This window comes from Hemiscyllium ocellatum, chromosome 50, assembly GCF_020745735.1.
Source record: "Hemiscyllium ocellatum isolate sHemOce1 chromosome 50, sHemOce1.pat.X.cur, whole genome shotgun sequence".
Taxonomy (NCBI): domain Eukaryota; kingdom Metazoa; phylum Chordata; class Chondrichthyes; order Orectolobiformes; family Hemiscylliidae; genus Hemiscyllium; species Hemiscyllium ocellatum.
In genome coordinates this window covers 11,065,504-11,078,674 of record NC_083450.1, presented here as the reverse complement: position 1 = coordinate 11,078,674, position 13,171 = coordinate 11,065,504, and the positions used below count along the sequence as shown (strand labels likewise).

General features: G+C 40.0%; 1 protein-coding gene across 1 annotated transcript in view; it reads right to left on the bottom strand.

Moving 5' to 3' along the window:
- The window catches only part of LOC132805590 (serine-rich adhesin for platelets-like), a 110,782-nt gene that overhangs the window by 38,665 nt on the left and 58,946 nt on the right, over nucleotides 1-13,171 (bottom strand). Inside the window, exons 21-24 of the mRNA XM_060820724.1 lie at nucleotides 11,334-11,429; nucleotides 7,758-7,853; nucleotides 1,846-1,941; nucleotides 117-212 (exon numbers count right to left, since the gene is read on the bottom strand). Coding sequence (XP_060676707.1) covers nucleotides 117-212; nucleotides 1,846-1,941; nucleotides 7,758-7,853; nucleotides 11,334-11,429 — 384 coding nt within the window. The remainder of the gene's footprint in view (nucleotides 1-116; nucleotides 213-1,845; nucleotides 1,942-7,757; nucleotides 7,854-11,333; nucleotides 11,430-13,171) is intronic.

The following is a 13,171-nucleotide window of genomic DNA, read 5'->3' as shown; positions in this document are numbered from 1 at the left end:
CCATCTCCTTCATAACGAACCATTTCAGCCATTCGCTACAACACCTACCTCTTGTTGACACTGTACCATTACTCATATGCTTTGAATTTTATAAATGAATGCAATTTCACTTATACCTGAGATTGCAGTTCCAGTGGGCATATGTGACGACTGCTGAAAAGATTCTCCAGTTGATTGTTCTTCAGGCGAATGATTTGATGCTGTGTCTGGATCTAGACACAGAAGAGACATTTTAGATGTCAGATCAGCTCAACTGGTCTGGCCAAGGAAATATCAAATAACATTCCATATCTTTGTAAATTGTTCCTCAGACGTGGGCTACGCTGGGTGAACCAGCTTTCGGTGCTTGTCCTGAAGTTGTCTTTGAGAATCTAGTCATGAGCTGCGGTTCACGCTGATGTCATTCTGCTGTACCACTTGAAATCAGGGACAGGAATCTAGTCTGCCTCAATGGAATATGTCCTAGCACTAAATTGAATATCTGTAAATCACTACAGTCCCTATATTTCGGATACTGTGACTCTAACATTCATATGACAACTCTTCTCAGCTATTGAATTGCATTCTTCTCAAAGTCCATTTTCCGAGTCCCTCTCACGCTCTTTTGTTATTAACGAGTCCTAAACAGCTCAATATATATGAATAAGACAGCTTAAAACCGAACCTTTTTCTTATTTTTTAAGGCAACTTCCCAGGTGTTGCATTCCAGATGCAATTCGATAAGTCAAACTACCAGTCTTAACTTAAAACACACTTATTCATGCAAAATATTTAAAATGGTATAAAAAAGATGGAATAAGGATAACGTGAATCTACTGGAAAACCTATCAGAATTATAAAACAATTTAACAGCCAAACAAAAAAATGTTCAACGCAGTTACATTTAATAAACAATCTTGTTGTAAAGAGAAATTCATTAAAATAGATTGTGAGAAATGCAATGGTCCAGTCCCCATTGAAAACAACATGAACAGGAAACTCGGAGGAAGAAAGTTCCAAGAAGAAATGTACTACAGCTTTGAAATGCAGCAGCAAAACACAAGCAACTTCTATGAGAAAAAAGTAAAACTGAAAACGCTGGCTCTAGGGAAACTTGATCCCACCCAGTCAGGCTGCTTCTAATCTTGCAACTATAATAATAGCCTCAAGGCCTCACAAGCTGTTTAATTTACAAAATTCAAATATGTAGATTAGTACCTCTTTTATAACATCTCTCTTCAAAAGAATACATAGCACATTACAGCTCTGAAAGACGTAGCATTGCCACAACTCTCCCTCACAAAAAGAAATCATCAATATGAAAAGATATCCTTACTTTTAAAATCCTTTCACACAACATTTCATGTACTGATATCCATCACATTGACATTAGACACCCAAACATTCACTACTACAGTCCAGTACAGCCTTTTCTTCTTGTCACTGAACGTTTCCCTCTTTCTTTCTTCAATTTGCAGCAACATATTGGCAATTATGTCCTGTTGTCCTGCCACATAGACAATTTTCAAATTGAATGGCTCCAATAATAAGCTCAATCTAAATCGTCTGAAATTTTCATCTGCAGATCCTCCCAAAACGTTAAAGGCGCTGTTTTCAGAATATGCAGTTGCCTTAGACATATTCGTCGCAACTGAAACATTGAAATACTAGTTTGCTCTTCAAAAATCCCCATAACAAAGTCTTTAAATTGACAGCATCATCTCAATTGCATCAAGGAATCATTACTCAATAATTCTGATTACTTCAATAACTAACTATTCCAGTCAGTCAGTACACCTTTCTCTTGTGATCGTGCACAATTGCCCTGTTATTCAAATGAACAAATGAACCCGATTTGATTTGTACCTGAGATTGCAATTCCTGTGGACGTAAGTGACGCCTGCTCAAATGATTCTCTAGTTATTTGTTCCTCAGATGAATAAGTTGATGCTGTGTGTGAATCTGAGGCAAAGTATAAACACAGAAGAAACATTTCAGATTTTAGATCAACTAAACTGTTCAATATCTGGTTCAGGAAATATGTAATAACATTACACATTATTTTTTAATCTTTCATGCGTGGTTGGCTGTGCTGGTTGAATCAGCTTTTGTTGCCAGTCCTTGGTTGCCCTTGAGAATCTGATGGTGAGCCACCTGATTGAGCTTCTGATGTCATTGGGCTGTACCATTCTAAATCCGGGAGAGGAATCCGCTGTGCCTCAATGGGATCTATCTTAGTACTAAATTGAATATGCAAAGGTCACTACAGTCCCCTTATTTCAGACACTATGACTGTCACATTCATTCAGCTCTGCAGCTATTCTCAGCTATTACCTATTCTCAAAGTCCATGCCCACTTCTCTAAGGGACTAAGTTACAGTTTGTGAATCACTGTCACGCAGTTTTGTTATGAACCAGTTCAAAAGATGTGAAGAAGATAGCCCTGGAAATGAGTCTTTTCTTATTTTAAAGACAAGTGCCAAGCGTTGCGTTCTGGATGCAATTCGATGGTTCAAGCCACCAGTCTTGAATCAAAACACACTTTATTCAAACATTATATGTAAAATACAATAAAATAAAGTCGAAATTGGTATGCGTTGAAACGATTGTAAACTTAACAGAATTATAAACTACTTAAATGCCGAGACAGAATGAAACCCAAGATGCTAACTGACACAGCATTGAACCCGGGCAGTTACTACATTTGTTGTTTGCATTTATGCATCGCTGGACATCAGAGTGTGTCTAGGAAATTTAACAAACAGCGAAATTCACAACTGATCTTGGAAGAAGTCATAGCACAGAACAGAAAAGTGAATAGTTTAAAGTATTGCCTTGCTATAAATCTATAATAGTGAATTAAGAGGGTTCTTTATTGAGATATGCTTTGTTGAGATATGTCTCAGAAGTAATTAGTATTAATTTAGCCTGGAGCATTGTTTTGTAGAGGAACACGACAGTGCTATTTTCTGGGTCTGTGGACGGGAAGGAGCAAAAATGCTCTTCTTGTCAGATGTGGGAGTTTAGCGAGAGTTTGCATCTTACTGAGGATTATATCGGCAACAAATGCCATTGGTTTATAATGCTATCAGATTGAATGGATCAGTTGGAGCGACTGTTTGGGGTAATGAGGAATTTACAAGAGCAAGCGGGTGCAATGGATAGCAGTTATTGGAAGGGAGAAAAGCCGTAGATAGAGTCACATAGATGAGTTAACTCCAGTTACGTTAAGAGAGGTAGGCAGGTAATGCAGAACTATTCGGTGACTATCCCCATTTCAAACAGGTATACTGTTTTGGAAATGTAGGGGGTGATGGATTCTTTGGGGAAAGTAGCACGAACAGCTACGTTTCTGGTACCGATACAGACTCTAATGTAATGAGGGGTGTGTTAGGTCACAAGAAATCGACTGATTTAGGGGACTTCCCAATCAGAGACATAGACAGACGTTACTGTGGTCAGGCGTGAAAAATCAGAATAGAGTGCTGCCTCCCTGTTGCCAGAGAGTGCAGAATGTTCTCAAAGTGGGAAGGGACCAGCAGGACATCATTGTACACATTGGAATCAACGACATAGGAAGGGAAAAGGATGACATTCTGAATGAAGTACACAGAAAGCTAAGCAAGAATTTAAAAACAGGTCTTCGAGTGTAGTAATGTCTGAATTACTCCTGGTGCTACGAGCTAGTGAGGGTCGGAATAGGATGATAGAATAGATTAGATTAGATTAGATTAGACTTACAGTGTGGAAACAGGCCCTTCGGCCCAACAAGTCCACACCGACCCGCCGAAGCGCAACCCACCCATACCCTTACCTAACACTACGGGCAATTTAGCATGGCCAATTCACCTGACCCGCACATCTTTGTGACTGTGGGAGGAAACCAGAGCACCCGGAGGAAACCCACGCAGACACGGGGAGAACGTGCAAACTCCACACAGTCAGTCGCCTGAGTCGGGAATTGAACCCAGGTCTCTGGTGCTGTGAGGCAGCAGTGCTAACCACTGTGCCACCGTGCCGCCCTCAACTGTGCCACCGTGCCGCCCTCCACTGTGCCACCGTGCCGCCCTCCACTGTGCCACCGTGCCGCCCTCATGAATAGATGAATGCGTGGCTGAACAGCTGGTGTATGGGAAAAGGATTCACAGTTTTGGAAGATTGTAATCTCCTCTGAGATAGAAGTGACCTGTAAAAGAAGGATAGATTGCCCCGAATTGGAAGGGGACTAACATACCAGCAGGGAGATTGCTTGATCTGCTTGGAAAGGTTTTAACTGGTATAGTTGGGGTTGGTGCAGGGGTGGGAACCAACTGTGATAGTGATGAGATAGATCAATCTGAGACTAGTACAGTTAAGAAATGAAGCGAGTTAAACAGTCAGGGCAGGAACAGACCAAGCAATGAACAAGATAGCACTTATAAATTGCATTTATTTCAATGCAGGAGGACTAACAGTAAAGTCAGAAGAACTCCAGGCATGGTTAGGAACATGGCAATGGGATATCATAGCAATTGGAGAAACGTGGCTCAGTGATGGACACAAATGGCAGCATAATGTTCCAGAATACAAATGCTACAGAAAGGAGAGAAAGGGGTTCAAAAGAGGAGGGGGATTGGCATTTTTGATAAAGGATAGCATTATAGCTGTGGTGAGGGAGGATATTCCCGAAAATACATCCGGGGAAGTTGTTTGGTTGGAACTGAGAAATAACAAAGAGATGATCACCTTATCGGGATTGATTTATAGACCCCCTAACAGTCAGTGGGAAATTGATAAGCAAATTTGTCAGGAAATCTCACTTATCTGTAAGTGGTTATGGTAGGGGATTTTAACTTTCGAAACATAGTCTGGGACTGCCATAGTTTGGGGCCAGCGACCATAATTCCTTTGGTTTTTAAGTAGTAATGAAACAGGATAGACCAGATCTAAAAGTTGAAGTCCTAAATTGGAGAAAGGTAAATTTGATGGTATGTTGCAAGAACTTTCAAAAGCTGATTGGGGCAGATGTTCGCAGAGAAAGGGATGGCTGGAAAATGGGAAGCCTTCAGAAATGGGGTAACGAGAGTCCAGATACAGTTTATTCATGTTAGAGTGAATGGAACTTTAGGTAGGTGAAGGGAATGCATGATGACTGGAGAAATTCAGTGTTTGGTTAAGGAAAAGAAGGAAGCATGACAGGTATAGACAGGATAGATCGATTGAATCCTTGGAAGAGTATAAAGACAGTAGGAGTATACTTAAGAAGGAAGTCAGAAGAGCAAATGGGGAACATGAGATAGCCTTGTCAAATCGGGTCAAGGAGAATTCAAAGGCTTTTTACAAATATATTAAGGACAAAAGGGTAACTACGGAGACAATAGGGCCTTTCAAAGATCAGCAAGGAGGCCTTTGTGTGGAGCTGCAGGAGATGGAGGAGATAGTAAACTTTAATATTGCATCAGTGTTTACTGTAGAAAAGGCCATGGAAGATATAGAATATAGGGAAATAGATGGTGACATCTTGAAAAAAATGTCCATATTACAAAGAAGGAAGTGCTGGATGTCTGATCAGGTGTACCACAGAACTCGTTGGGAAACGAGAGATGTGATTACTGGGCCCTTTGCTGAGATATTTCTAACATTGATAGTCACAAGTGAGGTGCCAGACGACTGGAGGTTGACAAATTGGGTACCACTATTTAAGAAAGTTGAGGAGGACAATCCAGGGAACTATAGACCAGTGAGCTTGACGTCGGTGATGCGCAAGGTGTTGGAGGGAAACCTGAGGGACAGGATTTACATATATTTGGAAAGGCAAGGACTGCAACACGATAGTCAACATGTTTTTGTGCGTGGAAAATCATGTCTCAATAACTTGATAGAGTTACTTGAAGATGTCACAAAGAAGATTCACCAGGGCAGCGCGGATTTGATCCACATGGACTTCAGTAAGGCGTTCGACAGGTTGATTGATTAGCAAGCTCAGCTCTCAGGGAATACAGGGAGACCTAGACATTTGTATATACAACTAACTCGAAGGTAGAAGATAGAGGGTGTTGGTGGAGGATGGCTTTTCTGATTGGAGGTCTGTGACCAATGGAATGCCAAAATGATCAGTGCTGGTCCCCTGCTTTTTTGTCGTTTATGTAAACAATTTGGATGGGAACATAAGAGGTAAAGTTAGTAATTTTGCAGATGGCGCCACAATTTGGAGGTGTAGAGGATAGCGAAGAAGAATACCTCAGATTACAACGTGAACCTGATAAGATGGGCATATGGACTGAGGGATGGCAGGTAGAGTGTAATTTGGATAAATCTGAGATGCTGCATTTTGGAAAAGCAAATCAGGGCATGACTTGTACAATTAAAGGTAGGGTCCTTGGGAGCATTGGTGAACTGGACCGCTGGAACATATCTCCTTGAATGTACAGTCGCAGGTAGATAGGACAGCGAAGAAGGCGTCTTGTATGATTTCCTTTACTGGTCATAGTGTTGAGTTTGGGATTTGGGAGGTCATGTTGTGTCTGTACAGGATGTTGGTTAGGCCAATTTTGGAATGTTACATGCAATTCAGAGCTCCTTCCTATGGGAGAGATGTGAAACTTGAGTGGGTTCAGAACAGACTTTCAAGGATGTTGTCAGGTTTGGAGACTTTGAGCTTTTGGATGAGGCTGAATAGGTTGAGGCTGTTTTTCCCGGAGCGTCAGAGGATGAGGGATGACCTTATCGAGACTTACAAACAATGAAAGACATGAATAGGGTAAAACAGAAAGAGTCAACTTGAATGTATTTGCCTCACTCGGATTTTCTAACATTGGGATTACAGATTTCAGGCTGTCAAATGCCTTCTGATATTCCTCTGTGCTGAGAAATTGTCTGCACCTTTTTAATCGAGTCACTCAGTGGAGACATCAACCTGCTGAAACAGTCGCACATTTTTCTCTGTTGTCGACCAGCCCAAACCTCCTCAAAATGTTCAACAAGTTAGCCTCAAAGCTGATCCTTTCTTATTTTAAAGGGAAACGTGAAGTGGATGTTCCAGATGTGATGCCACCGGGCAAACCGCTTGATGTTAGCAAAACAATTTGTTTAAACAGTACGATAAATTACAAACAAAAACAAGAGGAACTTGGAATAACTTAACAATTGAAAACAAAACTGAATCATAAAAAACATACCGAATATTAATTGGCTTTTCCAATTCTGCAAATTCCATTAAGACACCCCTTGTCAAAAAGTAGGTTATGATGTGTGTTTAAGAATGCAACAAATGGATTCTTGATAATTCAAGGGAATCAAGAGTTAAGGGAAGGAAGCGAGAGAATTCGAATTGAAAAACCTCTCAGCCATGATTGAGTGGCAGAGCAGACTCAATGGGAACAATGGCTTAATGTCTGCTCCTTTGTCTTATGGTTCTTTGAAGCTTCAAGTCTTCCTGAACCCAAACAGCATCTCACTCGTGCAGCAATAAAATATATATTAAATCTGTTTTGGGCCAATTGGCTGGTCCTCTCCAATTCTTAGATCTGTATTTTAAAAAAACTAAAATTCTACTCATTTACTGATTGAGGCCAGCTCCAGTAGACATTTCAGTGCTTCAGCCTTTACAAACTCTCTTCAAAGAAACCCAAGAGAAAATAATCATTTTAAAGGGACAGCATTCCTACAATTCCATCAACGAATCATTACCCAATTATTTATGCAATGAAACAATGAACAATTCCAATCTGTCACAACCTCACCTACCGCCTGCTGAATGTCACCATTACATTTAACAAAGGAACCAATTTGACCTATACCTGCGGTTCCAGTGCCTGTGGGTATACGTGACGCCTGCTCAAAAGATTCTCTAGTTGATTGGTCGTCAGGCGAATAAGTTGATGCTGTGTCTGAACCTAAAGGAAAGGATTAACACAGAATTGATATTTTAGATTTTGGATTAACTCAATTAATTTACATCTGATTCAAGAAATATGGAACAGCTTTCAAGTTCCTTTTTCTAAATTTGTGGGCTGCACGAGTTGTCCTGGCTTTTGTGCATCCTTCGTTGCCTTTGAGAATGTTGTAGTAAACTGATTGTTGAGCCGTTGATGTCATTGTTCTGTTCAACTCAAGCTCAGGGAGAGGAATGCACTCTTCCTCAATGGAAGATATCCTAGCACTAAATTGAATATCTGTAAATCACTACAGTCCCTCGTACGGACACTGTCTCTCACTCCATGTGAGCACACTTCTCAGCTATTCCATTGCATCTCTCTCAAAATCCATCTTTCTCTTCTCGAAGGGGGTTAAGTTACATTTTTCGTGGCACATTCAAGTTCCATTGATATGAACCAGACCAGACCCCCTCAAAATTCATGAACTTAACATTTTCTTATTTTAATTTTGTATGCCAGGCATTGCAGTCCAAATGCAACCTAACTATTTTGAATGGAAACACACTTTATTCTATATTATATTTGAAATACAATAAATAAAGACGGCTTTGTGATAACTTAAAGCGACTGGAAAAAGTAACAGAATTAGAAATTGTTTAACTGCCTAACTGCAAGTGTTCAAGACAGTGACATTTCACAAACACACCCGTTGTAAAACCAAATTCTATAAAATAAATTGTCAGGCATGCACTTCTCCAATTCAAAAGAAACAAGAACAAAAACTTCAAGGAAAAACGCTGAGAAAAAGATTAGCATGGAAAAATAAACGACAGCTTTGAAACGCAGCTTACAACCCCAGAAACTGCTTCACAAAAAAACCTAAAACTGCAAATCTTGTCCCTAGGGGAGCTTCTTCCCATCCATCCCGGCTGCTTTAAATATTTCACAAATTAAAAAAAAAACTCATAGCCTCGCAAACTGTTTATGCTATTAGTTTCAAATATTCAGCTCAGTACCTCTATCTTAATATTGCTCTTTTGGATGCGAGCATAAGAGGTACAGTGAGTAAGTTTGCAGATGACACCAAAATTGGAGGTGTAGTGGACAACGAAGAGGGTTACCTCAGATTACAACAGGATCTTGAATAGATGGGCCAATGGGCTGAGAACTGGCAGATGGAGTTTAATTCAGATAAATGCGAGGTGCTGCATTGTGGGAAAGCAAACTTTAGCAGGACTTATACACTTATTGGTAAGGTCCTAGGAAGTGTTGCTGAACAAAGTGACCTTGGAGTGTAGGTTCATATCTCCTTGAAAGTGGAGTCGCAGGGAGATAGGATAGTGAAGAAGGCGTTTGATATGCTTTCCTTTATTGGTCAGAGTATTGAGTACAGGAGTTGGGAGGTCATGTCGCGGCTGTACAGGACATTGGTTAGGCCACTGTCGGAACATTGCGTGCAATTCTGGTCTCCTTCCTATCGGAAAGCTGTTGTGAAACTTGAAAGGGTTCAGAAAGGACTTACAAGGATGTTGCCAGAGTTGGAGGATCTGAGCTATAGGGAGAGGCTGAACAGGCTGTGGCTGTTTTCTCTGGAGCGTCAGAGGCTGAGGGGTGACCTTATAGAGGTTTACAAAATTATGAGGGGCATAGATAGGATAAATAGGCAAAGTCTTTTCCCTGGGGTTGGGGAGTCCAGAACTAGAGAGCATAGTTTTAGGGTGAGAGGGGAAAGATTTAAAGCGATCTAAGGGGCAACTTTTTCACACAGAGTGTGGTACATGTATGGAATGAGCTGCCAGAAGGTGTGGTGGAGGCTGGTACAATTGCAACATTTAAGAGACATTTGGATGGGTATATGAATAGGAAGGGTTTGGAGGGATATGGGCCGAGTGGTCGAGGAGGGACTAGATTGATTTGGGATACGTGTTTGGCATGGACGGGTTAGACCAAAGGGTCTGTTTCCATGCTGTACATCTCTATGACTCTGTGACTCTATAAATAATACAGAACACATTGCACCTCTTAAAGTTATAGTCTTACAAAACATCCCCTCCAGAACTTGAACTACCATGAGACATACGTTTATTTTTAAAAACTTTAGTCGCTTCCTATTAGTACACCACAACGCATAAACAGGTACAAGTATTTTGTATTAATAATAAGCATGCAAACATTCACTAGTACAGGCCAGTCCGAACTTTTTCACCGTCATTGAACACCTCCCTCTCTCTTCATTAAAGTCGCAACAACGCATGGGCGTTCTGTCGTCCTGTCACGTGTAGCATTTTGGAAGCAAATTGCTGCAAAAAGAACCTCAAACTGAATGATCTGGAATTTTCGTATTTACATACTCCGCCCCAAAAAACAAAAAGAGCAGAATATGCAATTGTCTCATGCACATTACTGTTAACGTTAATGTTGAAATATTAGATTCCTTTTAGTCATGGAATATTGCTGGTAATGATTAATCAATTGTTGGGGAAAATGTATAATTGTCTTGCTAACATCTAGTCACGTTCCTGCAAGAGCGCAGCAACGACAGCCACATTACCCGCATCGACAGCCACCTTTTCCACATTAGAGCTGTCTCAAACTGGGCTTTCAGCTTTCAAGCCATCAAATGCCCTCTGAAATTCCGCTGTACTGTGAAAATTTTTGAACCTTTCCAAAGAAGTGACTCAGTGGAAAACTCACACTGCTGCAAAATCGCACATTTTACTGTGTTACGGTCCAGATCAGACACCATCAAAATATTTCAAGAAGGTAGCCTCAATCATAACCTTTTCTTATTTTAAGTGTAAACGTGAAGTGGGTATTCCAGATGTGATGCAACTGATCAAACCACTCGATGATAAGCAATGCAGCATTTATTTAAAGGCAATAGTTAAAATAGAAGCAAAATAAAGGGGAATTTAGAATAATTTAGCTTTTGAAAAACTGAAGTAAACCACGGGCACAGTACGCATGACTAATTACCTATTCCCATCTCGTAAAACCCATAAAGAGTCCTCTTGACAAATGTAAATTCAGTCACAGATTCATACATACCGTTCAGCATGAAGAGAGATTTCAGTGGAAGTCACAGTTAGGAATCATTTACTGAAACTCCAACTCTTCTGAGCCCCGAACAGTTGCTCGCTGTTGCAGCTAAAAACAAACTAGGAAACCTGATTTGGGAGAACCGGCCACTGCAAATTCATTATTGTACCTGTTTTACAACAAACTTAAAGTCCTCATAAATTATTGACTTAGGCCGGATTTTGTATATACTTCGGCATCTCAATGTTTACAATCTGTCGTCAAAAAAACTGCAAACAATATAAGCTTTTTTAAGATTACAGCTTCATCACAATTACATCAAGTAATTAATATGCAATAATTTCAGCTCCTTCCAGTATGAACTATTTAAGACAGTCACTACCGCACCTACCTCTTGTTGACTGTTTACCATTAATCATAGTTATTGCATTCAATAAATTAAAACAATTTGACTTATACCTGAGATTGCAGTTCCTGTGGGCACAAGTGACGTCTGCTGAAAAGATTCTTCAGCTGATTGTTCCTCAGGCCAATGAGTTGATGCTGTGTCTGGAGCTAAAACCAAGCATAAACACAGAAGGGACATGTTAGATTTCAGAGCAACTTGCTTGATTAATATATGATTCAGGAAATATGAAAGAACATTCCATATCTCGTTCTTAATGGCTGGTGACAAGTGCTGGTTGAACCAGCTTCAATTGCCTGTCTCAGTTTTATTTAAAAATCCGGACCTTGTTGAACGGTTGATGTTATTGTGCTATACCACTCGAAATCAGGGTGGGGAAGCCATTCTAAGTCAATGGAATATGTCTTGGCATAATTTGAGTATCTGCAAACCACTACATCCCCTGTAGTTTGTACACTGTTACTCTCACAATTATATGATCACTCATCACAGCTATTTTTTGCTTTCCTCTCCAAGTCCATATTCCACTTTTTTGAGGGACTACATTACACGTTCCGAGTCACGAAACGTCTTTTATTCGGAACAAGTTCTAAGCCACTCAAAACGTGCGAAGAAGATAGCCTAGACCCGAATGTTCTCTTTTTTAAGGCAACTGCCAGACCTTGCGTACCAGATAGAATTCAATTGGTCAACCCACCATTCTTGAATGAAAACAGATTTTATACATAAACTATACTTAAAATGCGATCGACAAAAGATGGAGTTGTAATAACTTAAAACTTCTGGAACACCTAACAGAATCATAATCTTTTCACTTCCTTACAGAAAATGTTCAACACAGCAACAACGTCCCATAAACATTCCCGATCTAAAGGAATCATCAGTAAAATAGATTGCTGGATATGCAATTGTCCTGGCTACAAGGAAAACAAACATGAAAAGAAAATGCTGAAGAAGAAATGTTCCGAAAAAGCTATACGGCAGCTTTGAAGTGCACCTTCAAGACCGCAACAACTGCCATGGGAAAATCTAAAAGGAAAAGTGTTGGATCCCGTGGAACTTGATTCCCACCCATTCAGGATGTTTCTAATATTGCATCTTAAAAAACAAGCTGTTTCCATTGTTGGTTTCAAATAGATAGCTTGATACCTCTGTTTTAAAACCTCTTTTCAGAAGAAAACACGAAACATTACACATCTGAAAGACATTGTATTGCCTCAATCTCGGTATGTTACTATTGTCCCTGTATTTCGGAGACAGTGACTCTCACATTTATGTGCTCACTATTCTCAGTTATTACATTGCAATCCTCTCAAGGTTCATGCCCGAATTGTGTAAGGGTTTAATTTATGATTTCAGAGTCACAATCACGCTTTTTTTTTGTCCTGAACCAGACCAAACCACTTCAAAAGGTGGGAAAAAGATAGCCTAGACCCTAATCTTTTCTTCCTTTCATGACAAGTGCCAGACATCATGTGCCAGATGCAAATCGACCAGTCTTGAATCAAAACACATTTCATTCATACAGGTATTTAAAATACAATAAAAGAAAGGCAGGATTATTATGACTTAAAATGACTGAAAAACTTAACATAATTATAAATTATTTAACTGCCTAAGATTAACTGTTCAATACAATAACATTCCATTCAGTCAGCCGTTGTGAAGAGCAATGCAGGAAAATAAACTGACAGACATGCACTTCTCGAATGAGAAAGAGAGTAACAAGGAGAAATGTCTGCAGCTTTGAAATGCAGCTTCAAGTATTTAAGAAACTTGAAGCTAAAAATCCTGGCTCTTAGGGGAGCTTGATCCTACCCATTCAGGCTGCATCAAAAATTCCAACGTCCTCTCAAGATGTTTACATTATTAGTTTCAAACGGACAGCGAA